The following is a 15,502-nucleotide window of genomic DNA, read 5'->3' on the forward strand; positions in this document are numbered from 1 at the left end:
ACTGCAGGTGGAGTTTCTTCAGAACTGACAATTAAAAAAAAAAAAAAAAAAAAAAAAAAAAAAAAAAAGTTGTTCTCTCTCAAGCTCCTGATGTTACTTCATACAATGTTTCAAAACAAATTATACTGCAAGCTTCAGAAAAGACTGCTGATTTCAGTGGTGTTACTATTTTCCATATAAACCACTTTTAAATAATTATTAAAAATAAAATCTTGAACATGTAAATTTAAATGCGTAGAATCATGTATTGAAAATTTCAGTAAGCGGCCAAGTTTATATTTCTTCAGCCAATAAAATTTTGTCTGCAGGGATAATGTAAAAAAATCGCCTGATATATTCCTTATCTGAAACACATTTCCGTGAGTCTTGTAGTTTTTCTGGAAAATGACCCGGAAAACGATCATGTAAATGTCGCTAGCTGAGGCAGTTCAGGGCATGTGCGCCAGCACAGGCTGCAGGACGCCGTAAATACTTTCAGATTACACATTCATCTATATCAGTTTTATTGCATTATAACTTAAAATATTTGAATACTGTATATTGTTCTGAGTAATATAGAAAAAGAACAACTTTAAAGAATAGGTTTACATTAATTTACAGTGAATTAAGAATTGGTTTCTAGCTATAAGGCAGTGTAAGATTTCTGAGTCACTGTCATCACTCATCTCACTATCCATCGAGTCATCATTTTCACTGATGATGAATGGCTCCATTCTTTTGTCCCTTACTATTTCCTTGGCCCAATCGTCTGTTTGAAGATTTTCTGCGCGATTGAAGCACTTTTCCCAATCTGCAGCAATCACACGGCCGATGGCTTCTGACGTGAGTTTTTCTACGTCCTTTAATTTGAATGTCTTGTTCCTCTCTGCCACTTCTCCATTGACTTAAGCCCAAAATTGGGTTGTATTGGCAGCGGTAGAGTGGCAACCTTACTACCTCATAACCCCAAGAGGGAGCTAATTTATCAAGCTCATACTTTTTCCTACTTTGAAGGGAGCAACTTTTTCCAAAAGTTCAGCTCGAGTTTCTTGTTCACTAAAAGGTATGTTTGTCTTCAGCAACCACTCTTGAGTTTTTCTTCTTCCAGCTTGTATTGGGTACTTTTTCCAGTAAAGCTGAACGGTATGCAGCATTGTCCTTTGTCCAGACTTAATAGCACTTAATAGACTTAATAGACTTAAACCACTTTTTAAAAGATGCCTGGTTCATTTCTGAGTGGTAGTCTAGGCTATTCTTCTTTGATAGGAACACTCACTCACACTGGAATATAATACCTTTAATACCACCTGCGTAGCAAACAATCAGTCTTCCACCTTTCCCAGTGGGCACCTTCAATCCACCGCTCTTATCTGAATGTTGCCAAATAAACTGTTTACTGTGCAACTGATTAACCCAAGTCTCGTCTAAATAAATACATTGCCTCGGGTATTGTTCATGTTTCAGGTCATGCATTTTTCTCAAAAATCGTGTACAAGGTACGACAATGTCCTGTCTTTCTAGCAGAAATTTTCTTCTATCGTTAGCCCTCTTTTATTTGAAGCCTAAGTTGCGCAGCACTCGTTGCACTGAATGTAGACTTCCACTATATTGAATCTTCTCTCTTAGCTGTTTACACACTTTTTCCGCTGTAGGAAATTCCCCACGGTCGTAAAACTCGAGCACAGTTCGCCTAGCTACATCGCAGTGAAAATCACTAAGCACACTAAGCTTTTTCTCCCTTACGTAGTTTTTCCTTGGAGGTGAAAGTATTTTTTGGTTGGGTGAATATTTCACTTAATTGACACATCTCTGGACTGAATGAAGGCTAACATTACACATTGTTGCAGTCAATTCTGACAGCACAATTTTCCTCATCCGCCTAATTTGGTGGCTGCGACAATAGTTTACTAGCTCTGTTATCCAAAAATAAACTCCAGACTTCAGCAGACTAGCAATGTTGTAGCTATTAATCAATCACTTACTGGGCGAGTTAGCTGTGCGGTTAGGGGCGCGCAGCTTTGAGCTTCCATCCAGAAGACATTGGGTTCGAGCCATACTGTTGGCAGCCCTGAAGATGGTTTTGCATGGTTTTCCATTTTCACACCAGGCAAATGCTGGGGCTGTACCTTAAGGCCACAGCTGCTTCCTTCCAACTCCTAAGCCTTTCCTATCCCATTGTTGCCATAAGACCTGTGTCGGTGCGACATAAAATTAATTGTTAAAAAAAAAAATCTTTCACTGAAACTTTATAAAACCGGGTGAGTTGGCCGTGCGGTTAGGAGCGCGCAGCTGTGAGCTCACATCCGGGAGATAGTGGGTTCGAACCCCACTGTCGGCAGCCCTGAAGATGGTTTTCCGTGGTTTCCCATTTTCACACCAGGCAAATGCTGGGGCTGTACCTTAATTAAGGCCACGGCCGCTTCCTTCCCATTTCTAGGTCTTTCCTGTCCCATTGTTGCCATAAGACCTATCTGTGTCGGTACGACGTAAAACAAATAGCAAAAACAAAAAAAACTTTAAAAAGTTATTTCTTCAACAGGTAGTTAATGCTGATTATATTTTTTTTAATGGCAGGCAGCATGCTTACCGTATTACAAAAATATTGTACCATTGTTCCTCTGTTGTAATATATAAAATCAGCACAGTAGAAACATTGATTGGAAATTAAGGAAGGTAAATTTCTCAAAAGAGGACATCTCAGATTTATTGATTGAAGGACATGTTGTTGTTTCAGTCATCAGTCCAAGGACTGGTTTGATGCAGCGCTCCACGCCACCCTGTCCTGTGCTAAACTTTTCATTTCTACGTAACTGCTGCATCCTACATCTGCTCTAATCTGCTTATCATATTTATACCTTGGTCTACCCCTACTATTCTTACTGCCTACACTTCCCTCAAAAACCAACTGCACAAGTCCTGGGAGTCTTAAGATATGTCCTATCATTCTATCTCTTCTTCTGGTCAAATTTAGCCTATTCATTTTAGTATATCTTCATTCGTGATTCGCTCTATCCATCTCACCTTCAGCATTCTTCTGTAACACCACATTTTGAAAGCTTCTATTCTCTTTCTTTCTGAGCTAGTTATCGCCCACCCTTCATTTCCATACATTGCCACGCCCCAAACGAAAGTCTTCAAAAACATCTTTCTGATTCCTATATCAATATTCAAAGTGAGTAAATTTCTTTTCTTAAAAAAGGCCTTCTTTGCTTGTGCTAGTTTGCATTTTATGTCCTCCTTACTTCTGCCATTGTTAGTTATTTTACTACCCAAGTAACAATATTCATCTACTTCCTTTAAGACTTCATTTCCTAATCTGATATTTACTGCATCACGTGACTTCATTTGACTGCACTCCATTACTTTTGTTTTGGACTTACTTATTTTCATCTTGTACTTCTTACCCAAGACTCTGTCCATACCATTCAGCAATTTCTCCAGATCTTCTGCAGTCTCAGATAAAATGTCATCAGCAAATCTCAAGGTTTTGATTTCCTTTCCTTGGATTGTGATCCCCTTCCCAAATTCCTCTTTGATTTCCTTTACTGCCTGTTCTATGTAAACATGGAAAAGGAGGGGGACAAACTGCAACCTTGCCTCACTCCTTTCTGGATTGCTGCTTCTCTTCAAAGCCCTTGATTCTTATCACTGTAGACTGATTTTTATACAGATTGTAGATAATTCTCCTTTCTTGGTATCTGATCCCGATCACCTTCAGAATCTCAAATAGCTTAGTCCAATCAACATTATCAGACGCCTTTTCAAGATCTACGAATGCCATGTATGTGGGCTTGCCCTTCTTAATTCAATCAGATGTAAAGTCAGGATTGCTTCAGGTGTTTCAACATTTCTTCTGAAGCTAAATTGATTTTCTCCCAACTCTGTTTCAACTTGTCTTTCCATTCTTCTGTTAATAATACATGTTAACATTTTGCAGGCGTGAGATACTATACTAATGGTGCGGCAGTTTTCACTCTTATTAGGACTGGTTTTCTTGGAAATAGGTATAACAGCATTCTGCCAAAAATTGGATGGCGCTTCTCCTGTTTTATACATCTTACACACTAAATGGATAACCTTGCCATGCTGGTTTCTCCTAAGGTAGTCGGTAATTCAGACATCTACATACTGTAATATAAGTCTGCTCCTGACTGCAAATAGTTGCCGGTAGTTAACTGATTAGTTGCATTCCCCTCTGGCAACTGTCCTCATTTGCCAGTGTTTCTGATTTCTTTTAGTTTTGCATGTCTACAGTAATCCTCAATTATGTTGTATGAAATTAAGTACTTAAAATAATGGATTATTATGGAGTGTGGCATGACTATATCATTGCTGAATTAAGAGTAATAGATTGTAATTTAGAGATTAAAATTATGTACAGTACAGTATTTATGTGATTCTTTCCTTTCAAGTGTTGAACTTTTGACCCTCTACAATATTTTCTTGTTAGTATTGTACTGAATATGTATGGTGATGTATGCAGGATGATGTTGGCACTGGCATGCAGACATTGAAACGTGAATACAAGCCAGTAAATTATGTTGTGTTGGCATTCCATCTTTAAAAAAAAATAAAAATCTTAAGTTATTTTTGAGACATACAGGTAGAACAATAGAAACATGAATAGGATATATTAAACACAATACTATGTCAGCATCGGGAGAGTGAACAGCAGAAAAGGAATCGAGGACAGACATGGTAACACAAAAGGATAAGAACAATATCCTCATCTTCATACACTGTCACTTTTCAGATAGATAGGCTGTCTCCCCATCAATCCCAGTTATTTTCATCTGTCTCACCCCACTTCCAACAAGCTATTTTCTGCTTGCCAGCTTCATCAGGTAGGTGGGCATCAACACTCATTGAGGGACCATTTCAACGGATCTTCATCCTTCACGTGGGAAGTGTAGGATCAAAACTAAATTGGATAAGCTTAGGAAAGGGGATGAAACAAAAAAAGTGATACAAGTGGTAAAACGCTAGGTTATTATTGGTTATTTTTTCAATGCCGATGCACTGAAGAATTATTGTTACCATAATGACTGGGTAAATTGCTCTGGATCAGTAATACTGTTTAGTGTAGTGTCTAAATACATGAGTTTTTCCTTTCTTTTTTACAATTGGCTTTCCATCGCACCGACACAGATAGGTCTTATGGCAACAATGGGACAAGAAAGGGCTAGGTGTGGGAAGGAAGCGGCTGTGGTGTTAAGGTATAGCCTGGTGTGAAAATGGGAAACCACGGAAAACCATCTTCCGGGCTGCCGACAGAACAAACTGCTTTTCCTGCCCTGAAATGTTTTTGGTCAGAGCAATGGCTTTCTGGAATCTAACTACATGAAGACACATGATGGCATGGGCAGTGAAATTTTCTAAACAGAAGAGAATTATATATTAAATATTAACCCATTATGTTCCCATTGCAAGGTCAGAGCTGTGCGCCCCTAACTGCATGGCTAACTCACTCGGTACATGAGTCTGTGTAGGTCAGAGATATATCGCTTGTGAATGAGCACTCAGATGATGAAATAAAACCTGACTAGACCCCTTATGAACAGTAGTGACATCATTTCTGAGGCCAGTAGGTAGTCCGTAGTCATAGTGGACCTTCTCGAGTATTTTCAGTTTATCATGTGCACCAATAAGTATGGGATTATTGGGTCATACATTGCCTTTTAATTTTTGATGACCTCTGCTTGTTCAGTGGCCTTGTTCAAGCTGAATTGTAGGGTTGATTATCTGCTGACATCTTGAAGTTAGTGATAATGTCAACACGAAGTGTACAGGTGTTTGCGCTAAGGCAAACTGCTTGTCGTGCCCTAAAAAACTGGCTTTCTGGGATCTAACTACATGACGACGCTTGATGACATGGGCATTGAAATTTTCTAAACATTAGAGAATTAAATATCTATACAGTAGAGTCTCGCTCATCCGACCTTCGCTTATCCGACATTCCGTGTTATCCGATACTGTTAGACTTAATTTCAACTTTTGGTGGAGACTAAATTCAGGCACACCCGCTGTGGAGGGTGCGACCATGGGACAAGCACTAGCCTGAACGCTGGCGGTAGGACTGGGTTTTCCTCAAGGACAGGTGCAGTGAGTCTTCAGTCATTGTAGCATTGGTTGGGTGCGGATGTCATAGTTTTCATATCCTCTGTATGGCGAGTAAATGGAAGAAAGTGACTGTTTCTATGGAACACAAATTGAGTGCATTAATGAGACTGGACAAAGGCAAAAATTTTCAAAATGTGGCTTCAGATTATGGTGTTCAACGTGTTACAGTGGGAGACTGGAAAAAACAGAGGGAAGAAATTGAAAAGTTGTGCTCTACCAGAGCAGAGAAAAACAATGAAAAAATGTCAGTACGAAAAAGTAAGTGAAGCACTATTTCTTTGGTATCTCAACACCGGGAAAAGGGCCTGCCAATATCTGTATTTCCAGAAGGAGTTTAAGGAAGGGGACCCTAATTTTCCTGCCAGTGCTGGGTGGCGTGATCGGTGGCAAAAACGGTACGGTATTAGGTAGATTAATATCTGTGGAGAAAAGTTTCTTTTCGTAAGACATCTGGAATGTTTTAGTTTAATACTGCATGTACTGTACAATTGAATTGGTAATTCAATAAGTAGAGCACCGTAAAACATGTCATTATTTTAGCCTTCCTGTTTGTTTCAGTTCATTTTCAAAGTTATTCTGTCTTATCCGACATTTTCGGTGATCCGACGTACTCCAGGTCCCGTTTACGTCGGATAATCGAGACTCTACTGTATATTAAAAGAGTTTACTAAAAGCAGCTTTGCCAATCAGTCTGTCCGTTCTACTGGACTGATTTGCTTCATTTCTGTTTTATTCTCTCTGGAAATACTTGCCGGTGAATCATGAGACCTTGATAGGTCTCTAAGTTCAGCCAGCTTTTGAGTAATCATAAAATCAAATAATGAAATGATCACTCCACTAATTGCAGGCAAAGGCTTACCCTAACCCATAATACATTCTGTACTTAGCAGGTTGCTAAACGACTAACACTTTCATTAATATTTATGATTTTCATCCTTAGTAATGTAATCGCATGCAGCTATGTTTGATTACTACCTGTCAAGCCAGAGAGTATACACTTCCTCTGATGAAGAATACTCTTCTCTGCTAGATACTCTTTGATTCTCTGACCTTCCTCAGCTTCTGAACATACTCAATAGATAGCAGAACATTTCTAATAACTTGCATGCCGCTTAGAGAAAACAGTCTACGTACATACAGACGGGAAGGTATCAAGTTGACTGGCCTTCTGTGGGACCATTATTAAAGTGAGTGGCTGCGTGGTTTGGGGCACGTAGCTGTGAGCTTTCATTCAGGAGATAGTGGGTTCGAACCTCACTGTCGGCAGCCCTGAAGACCTTTCCTATCCCATCGCCGCCATAAGACCTATCTGTGTTGGTGCGACGTAAAGCAAATTCAAATAAATAATAATTAATAAAGCACAGGGACAAACTTTGAAAAAGTGGGTGGTTTACTTCCCCAAACCAGTATTTAGCCATGGCCAACTTTATCTTGCACTATCTCGGGCAAGATCGTTCGAAAATATTAAGATTCAGATACGGCTGAATGCTCGAAGCACAGAGAATATTGTATGGAAAGAAGTGTTACAAACTACATTACGAATGAATTAGTTATACTGTGTCGGTATTAAATGTTCATAAGAAAGGGCAGTCAAAACAATATGACTGCGACAGGCCTGTCAAGATGAGTTATCTGACCTATTTATAACGAATGCTGCTGAGCCGCACGGGTCAACTAGTTAAATATTGAAATGAAGGGGGTGGCTAGACCCTGTCTTGTGTAAATATGGGAAATACATAGTGTATATCCTGGGAAATGACATAGGATAGCAAGTGAAAAAAATAACGCATATCAAAAAAATTTTGTTGTAAGACAATACTGTGGATTATGGTTGTAGGGAGAAGATGCAAAAGGGGTAAAAAAATCATGAGAGAATAGAAATAACCTGATGATATTTAAATAAGGATATAGGAAAATATTCCAGAGTTGAAAATAATCTAGGAAATAGAAGGAACAGGGAACTTATTAAAGCTATTAACACTGAAGAAAATTGCTGGGCAGAAGGAATGAATGTTATGAAAAGCTGCTCAGTATAAAACAAAATCTTGCCAAGATTCATCTTCACGAGGGGCACAGATCTTCAGTCTTGATCCTGGGTGCTGACAAGAATTGGATGTGGAAGAGAAGAGAGCCTGTGTATGTGAAAATGGCCATGTTTGAAGATGTGGAGTTAGTTCTTGTTCTTTTATGTTGCCATGTTTGTCCATATTTCTTTTTTTTTTTCTGTTTTATTTCCACACTGACCAAACATTGTGTTTATTCTTGTAAGTATGCTCCTACTGTACCTATGTTCCTCACTGTGTCTGCTCATTATTTAGTCTTGGAAAAACTCATTTTCATACCATAACAATTTCTTTTCAAGTTTTCAGCACATTCTGCTATTAAGATCAAGTCATCTGCTTCAGCCAACTGCTTCTGCATCACCGCAGGGCTGAATTGCATCCTATCTTTTATATCTCTTTTTAAATGTTCCATGTTAGTAATGAACAAAGGATGGAAGAGTATAGCCTTGCTCAACTATGTAACTACTTTAAATCAAGAACTACGAGGCTGAGTGGGTTAAACGATAGAGCACTGGCTTTCTGTCACCAAGTTAGTGAGTTTGATCTCGGCTAAAATATGCCAGCTTTGTGTGGGTAGATTTATTGGCACATGAAAGAACTCCTACAGGACAAAAGTACAGCACCTTGACATCTCTCAAAATTTTGAAAGTAGTTAGTGGAACATAATATTCCTATTTTCTTTCTATTTTCCTTTATCCAAAGTTATATTCTTAACCTGTTTAGTGTGTCTTTCTGTTTGTTACATTTGAAGAGGTTATCTGGAGGTAATTGAAACAATCAGTGCTATGCAGAGATTACCACTCAAGTCGTACTGTACCTATGTTCCTCACTGTGTCTGCTCATTATTTAGTCTTGGAAAAACTCATTTTCATACCACATTTCATACCGGTTATTTAGCTAAGTTGTCCATCTCAAATATCTTCTGATCCATTAAAAATATAGACATTCTGTTTCAAAATTCTTTGATTATATTAAGGGGCTCATAAAACGCTGCCCAATTCATCTCCATCACATAATTACTGACAAACTGGTAGCAACTTTGTTTATTTTAACGCAACAGAACAACTAAGAATCGAGCAACAAGTTGAGTGATAATACCAATATAAATGGTCCATTCAGTGATGTCCTTATTTTGCAAATTCATTTACTTTTGGAGATATTAAAGGGTTTCGTATGTGCAGGCATTAGACAGAAAGCGATGTGCCACTCGCTGTGATGGGTCTTGTTGATCAACACACATTCCTTGCCCTTATCTCGAGCAAGCCCCAAGAAACAACAGTATAATGTACAGCATTTCGGAGTTACAAAACTTTTGTTTCATTGACGTTGAACTGAAAATAGATGAGGTAACACAGTGAAATTGTAATAATTCAAGTGCTTTATTGTCCTTCTCATGAGAACGTGAAATGAAACCAACAATGTCCAAATCCAGTGAATGACATGGTCATTAGATGATAGCGTTTAGTACTTCCCATACTAACTCCAGACTCATTTTCAATTCTCACACCAGAATCTCCACCACCGACAGAGGAAGAAATCTGCGGCCACATCCTCAACAACAGTAGGACCTCCGGAGAAGATGGCATCATTGCGGAACTTCTGAAAAATCTTGGACCTAACTCCCTCAAGGAACTCACTCAAATCATTACAGATATCTGGCAATCGGAAGAATTACCTCAGGACTGGAAGTGTGCCCTCATCCACCCGTTACACAAAAAGGGAGATAAGACTGATGTGAACAATTACAGGGGCATTTCTCTTCTCCAAGTGACATACAAAATTCTTTCAGCTTGCCTTTTGAAGAGAACGCAAGAACAACTTGAACAAAATAGTGGCGAATATCAAGCAGGCTTCCGCCCAGGTCGCTCATGTGCAGAAAAAATATTCAACTTGAAGGCAACACTTAAATACAAAGCATTGAGGAACAAACCGGTCATCTGCATTTTTGTTGACTTCAGGAAAGCGTACGACTCGGTTGATCGACTGTCTCTCTTCGTTATTCTTGAGGAACTGGGGCTTGATTCCAAGACCCTCAACATCATCAAGGCAACACTCGCTGACACTATCTCCAAAGTTAAATTCATGGGGGGAGATCTCTGAACCATTCCCGATTAAAACTGGCGTCCGACAAGGTGACGGCTTATCTCCGCTTCTTTTCAACCTCGTCCTAGACAGTCATCCGCGAGTGGGAGAAGGCATTGAAAGACATGGGATACTGTCACCCCATACGACTAGGATGACCCAAAGACGGTATTGAGATAACATGCCTCGCTTTTGCAGATGACCTTGCCATACTGACAGATGATGTAGTCACAGCTGTTAAACAAATTGAAACCCTTAGTGAATGTGCTGGAAAGGTTGGCCTACAAATTTCCTTTGAAAAGACCTAGTTCTTCTGCTCAAAACTTGACATCTAAAATTTGAACATGACATATGGGCAAATCAACAGAGTACCACACTTCAAGTACTTGGGAGAAATACTTGAACCAATGGGAGGCGAGAAGGCTGCCCAGAAAATTCGCTTACAAAAATTTCGGAAAGCCTACAGTAGGGTTCACAACCTATACAATAAAAAGTGCTTGTCCCGCCATGCAAAGATCAGACACTATAATACAGTAATCAAGCCCGAAGTCTTATATGCCAGCGAGACCCTTACACTAAATGGGAAAGGTGTCCTAGAAAACATTTTAAAAGAAGAAAGAAGAATCCTGAGGAAAACTCTCGGCCCCCGAAAAACAGAAGATGGATATAGACTGAGGTCACGCAAAGTGACAGAAGAGCTTTCCAACATTGCAGCAGACATCTGCAAAAGACGTCTGAAATTTTATGGGCACGTTCGCAGACTGCCGGCAAGTAGACTGACACACAAGGTTCTCACGTACATAGAACATCTAAAAAATGTTCCATGGGTACTAGAAGTGAAGAAGGATCTGGAAAAAGCCCAGACGAACTCAACTGACACTGCGAACAGAAACCTCTACAGGAAAAAAATTAATGGATGGAAAGTGCAACCAGAGAACGAAGTGAAAAAGAAGACTGGAGCAAAGTGGACAGAAGAACGAAAAAGGATCCACGGAGAAAGGATGAGAGCTGTTTGGCAACCCAGAAAACAGAATCGTTAGAGCTTTGCGTGATCCATTGGGTCCATACCCACATAATAATAATACTTTGAACTCCGGAGTTTATAAATTAGAATGTCAATCCTGTAATTCCAGCTATATCGGTCAAACAGCCCGTAACTTCATAAAAAGGTGCACTGAACATTGCAGTGCTTGTAAATATAATTGTTTTCTGGCTATGAGTGAGCATCCTAAAGAGTTGGGTCGCAAATACACAAGAATTAATCAAGATCTTAAGATCCTCCATTGCGAACAAAAGGGTACCTTGCTCATCATTCTCTAGAGCATCCACATCAATATTGATCAATTTAGAAATTCCTCTTATAATTTAAATTAAATCAGTGAAAAAATAATATTTTACTTGATACATTCATTCCATTTGTTTGTCAACAATTCTGTAACAAAAACGAACCCTGGTTCCAGCTCTCTAACTAAACACCACCCCTCCCTCCTCCTCTCCCCATTGTCTTAGAGCCTCCCTCCCTCACTCCTTTCACTTCTTCCCCTATCCTTGCTAACATAGCTGAGCCAGCTGCTAACACGACCAGTGAAAGCAGGACTTCTAAACTAAGAATGTCAGGCCATTCGAGAGGACATTCAATTAGTAAGCAAGTCTTAATTTTCTTTTCGTTTCTCTTTCCTTCCGCAAGCTTCTCACATTCATTTTTTTTTTTCCATTACAGATTTGGATTTTATTGACATTTTTCACTCCCGAGTCACACACGCAACACTTAGCACCTGCTTCCTTGTAAATATGTTTGTATACTTCTGTTGCCCCCTAGATTTTTCGAGCATGTGACTCGATTGAAGACAGACCATTCCTCAAGTTTTATTTTGTGAATTTCGTCCTTGTTTTTAGTGTGACTACTGTGCTTTCTGACTCAGAGGTCCTCAACCTTGCTACAACCTTACATTTTATCAACTTCATCATGTTGCACATGTTTTTGTACATATTCTTTTTCATTGTGTGTTTTTTTCATAACATTCTTTTAACTTTCAATTCTGTAACTTTTAATATGTTCACTGAAGATGGCTCTAAAATGGGCTGAAACGTGTCTGCTTGAATTATTCCATCTAAGATGGATATACATGTATTGAATAGGCCGTAATAAATATTTTTCCTTTGTAAAGACATGGTCATTGGATAAAATGGATACAAAAATTAATGGAGAACGTTATTAATGGGCTCTTTGGTCCTTAAGGCTGGTCTGCACTGATTAACATTTAACAACAACATGTTAAATGTTAAAAGTGGTAAATGTTAACTGGTGACACCATCGACATGTTAAATGTTGAATACTGTTTCATTTAACATTGTGTCCACACTTCTCAAAAAGTGGTTATGTATGTGTGTTTGTCAATAATGTGTGAGTTACGCAGCCCTCTACATAAGAGCAAGTGGCGCATCACTTTCTGTCTAATGTCTGCACATATGAAACCCTTTCATGTCTCCAAAAGTACTAGTCAGATTTGCAAAATGAGCACATCACTGAATTTGTCGCTTGATTCGTACTTGTTCTATTGGGTGAAATTAGTATAGTCTCGTTAAAAAAAAAAGGGAAGTTGCTACTGGTTTCTTGGTAATTACGTACATGATGGAGACGAATTGGACAGTACTTTATGAGTCCCTTAAATCACTAAGAATTTTAAATCAGAATGTCTATATATTTAACGAATTAGAAGATATTTGAGGTGGACAACTTAGCTGAATAACCCTGTACACTGCAGGGCTGAGCCGCTCAGATAGTGGAAGCAGTGGCCTTCTGAGTGTAAGTTGGCGGATTCGATCCTGGTTCAGTCCAGTGGTGTTTGAAGGTGCTCAAAATATGCCCTTTCTGAAAAATAAGTCTAGATTAAATTCTAAACCTCTCCACAGTGCTTATATGGAGTGAAGGCATATGCCGCTGTTGGTGGCGATTCGTCCGTCAGATGGAGACGTTAAGCATTGAGCAGACCCCTTGGTGCTATTCGACAGGAGTAGGTTATGTGCTGGCACCGGGTTTCACTCTCTCCCTTCCTACTTTCATATATAATGCCATTCATTTAATATCATTAACTCCCGTTATGAGGTTGACGTCACGAAGGGCATCCGGTCATAAAAACCCGCCACGACAGATCCATCTCACCTCATACCTGACCACGTAGAGAAACAGAACAAGGGTTGGACAAACAAAGTAAATGGGACAAATAGAACTAATACCAGTAACATAATTATTACATATATACTACCAAGTGAAGAAACAGTTTTTAGTGCTTACCCTATTTACATATTAAATCAGAAAAATGTATGATCATCAGCATGTGTTACACAGTGCCTCTGGTATGTTGTTTGCAGTCACAGGATGCTGGTGGAGACAGCAAGCTGAACACTTCTAATGTGGGCGATGCATTGGCTGGGAGATCGTACCTGAAGAAGCGTATTGTCGGCGAGGCGGACACTTTTGAAGAAGCCATATCAAAGTTGGATACCAACTTCACAAGCATGCTTGTTGGTTTATTGAGCAGAGTCATGTTATCCGACCGCCACAACAATAATGGCAAACTTATTAACCTCGTGTACAGGTGAGTGTAGTAGCATTAAAGGCTATTTGAGAGAATTTTTTAATGAAGTGGACGGTAGGAACTGGTCATTGTACTGTATTTTGTGTTTGTCCTAACTCTTTATAGCCTTCGTCCTTAATAAAGCAGACGAAATACTGCCAACCATATGTGCATTCTTAAACTCTTGATTAGTATTTTCACCATCCTTACAGTCCCGTGTGAATCAGTTAAAACATGACAATGACGTACACAGTTTGATTTGTCTTCTTCCTTTGCTTTTACGGCCTCATTGGACCACTTCAGTCAGTTATTTTCTGTTCATCTTCTTTGATATGTTTTCTTTCCGAATTGTCCAGTAGCTTTCCATTTGTTCTGATCTCTTCTGCCGTTCCTCATCTGTAATTACCTTTTCATTGTATGTCGTTTGTTTATTTTCGGTTAAGTGTTATTTTTATGTTTTTTGGTTTCTTTAAATTTTCTTTTTTGTTTTGCAAATTGTCCAGAGTTATTTCTAGTTCTTCCATATCCTCTCTAATTTCCTTAATCCATCCTAGTTGTTGCTTCAGATTCCAGAGTTTTGTCTGTAATTTTTCTTGCTAATCTTGTTTCTATGTGACCCCAAATAAAAAGAGGTAGTCTTCTTCTGTATAGTATAATATGTGATGTGCTCCAGTTCATCATTTATTAGTTTTTTTCACAAGAAATAAATTTCAAAATTAATCCGTATTGTTAGCCTCAACAAGATGGTCTTAATAACTGAATGACTCCACCTTTATACAATACAGTACATTGTTATTCCTTTTTATTTTATTTTAAAAACAGACCTGTTTCGTCTCTTCCTTATGAGACTTCTTCAGTGTAAGAATATTACAATAATAAACACATCATTTTCTTAACACTAAAAAACAATGACATCCTTAAAATGTTTGAGTCAAGATTACTCAATCTGTCATATGCAAACACAGTTATAAAAACAGTCCATGTTGTTAAATTTGTCATACTGAGCGAGTTGGCTGTGCGGTTAGGAGCACGCAGCTGTAAGCTTGCATCCGGGAGATAGAGTGGGTTCGAGCCCCACTGTCGGCAGCCCTGAAGATGGTTTTCCATGGTTTCCCATTTTCACACCAGGCAACAGTAAACAGCAGTCCCACATAGGACCGCACACGAGCCAGCCAGACAAAAGAGAGAGAGAGAAACAGGGTGGAGAAAAATTTTCATATACCAATAATATATGGTTCGCACGATTTGTCTGGCGACATAACCATCATATTGAGTAATGCCACCTAGAAAAAACAAGCCATGTTGAACCAGATGCATACAGTAGAACCCCTATTAAACATTTTTACAGGGACCTAATGTTTTTAACCTTAAATGAGGCTTTACCTTAAATTGAGGTTTCAGTAAAAAGCACACCTTTCCCAGAGCTCTTTGCCTGTATTAACATAAAATGTACCATCATACATTATTTACTCAGTGACAGCAATAAAACAAGGAGATGCGTCGTGAAGACAATTAAGGAACTGCTGCAAGTAATAGCACCTAACAAAGAACCAAAGTACGATATCCTGCAAGATCAGCTATTCGCGCACCCAGCATGCTAGCAACACTTGTGAAACAAATGACGATCGAGCATCCGCAGCAGCGGCTTTCATATTTACCACATATTTACCCATATTCTTT

The 15,502-nt window shown here is 39.0% G+C and overlaps 1 protein-coding gene across 1 annotated transcript in view; it reads left to right on the plus strand.

Moving 5' to 3' along the window:
- LOC136867464 (gamma-tubulin complex component 2) overlaps nucleotides 1-15,502 on the plus strand; it is a 165,707-nt gene that overhangs the window by 148,550 nt on the left and 1,655 nt on the right. Inside the window, exon 14 of the mRNA XM_067144671.2 lies at nucleotides 13,617-13,843. Coding sequence (XP_067000772.2) covers nucleotides 13,617-13,843 — 227 coding nt within the window. The remainder of the gene's footprint in view (nucleotides 1-13,616; nucleotides 13,844-15,502) is intronic.

The sequence above is a fragment of the Anabrus simplex genome, chromosome 3, assembly GCF_040414725.1.
Source record: "Anabrus simplex isolate iqAnaSimp1 chromosome 3, ASM4041472v1, whole genome shotgun sequence".
Lineage (NCBI taxonomy): Eukaryota > Metazoa > Arthropoda > Insecta > Orthoptera > Tettigoniidae > Anabrus > Anabrus simplex.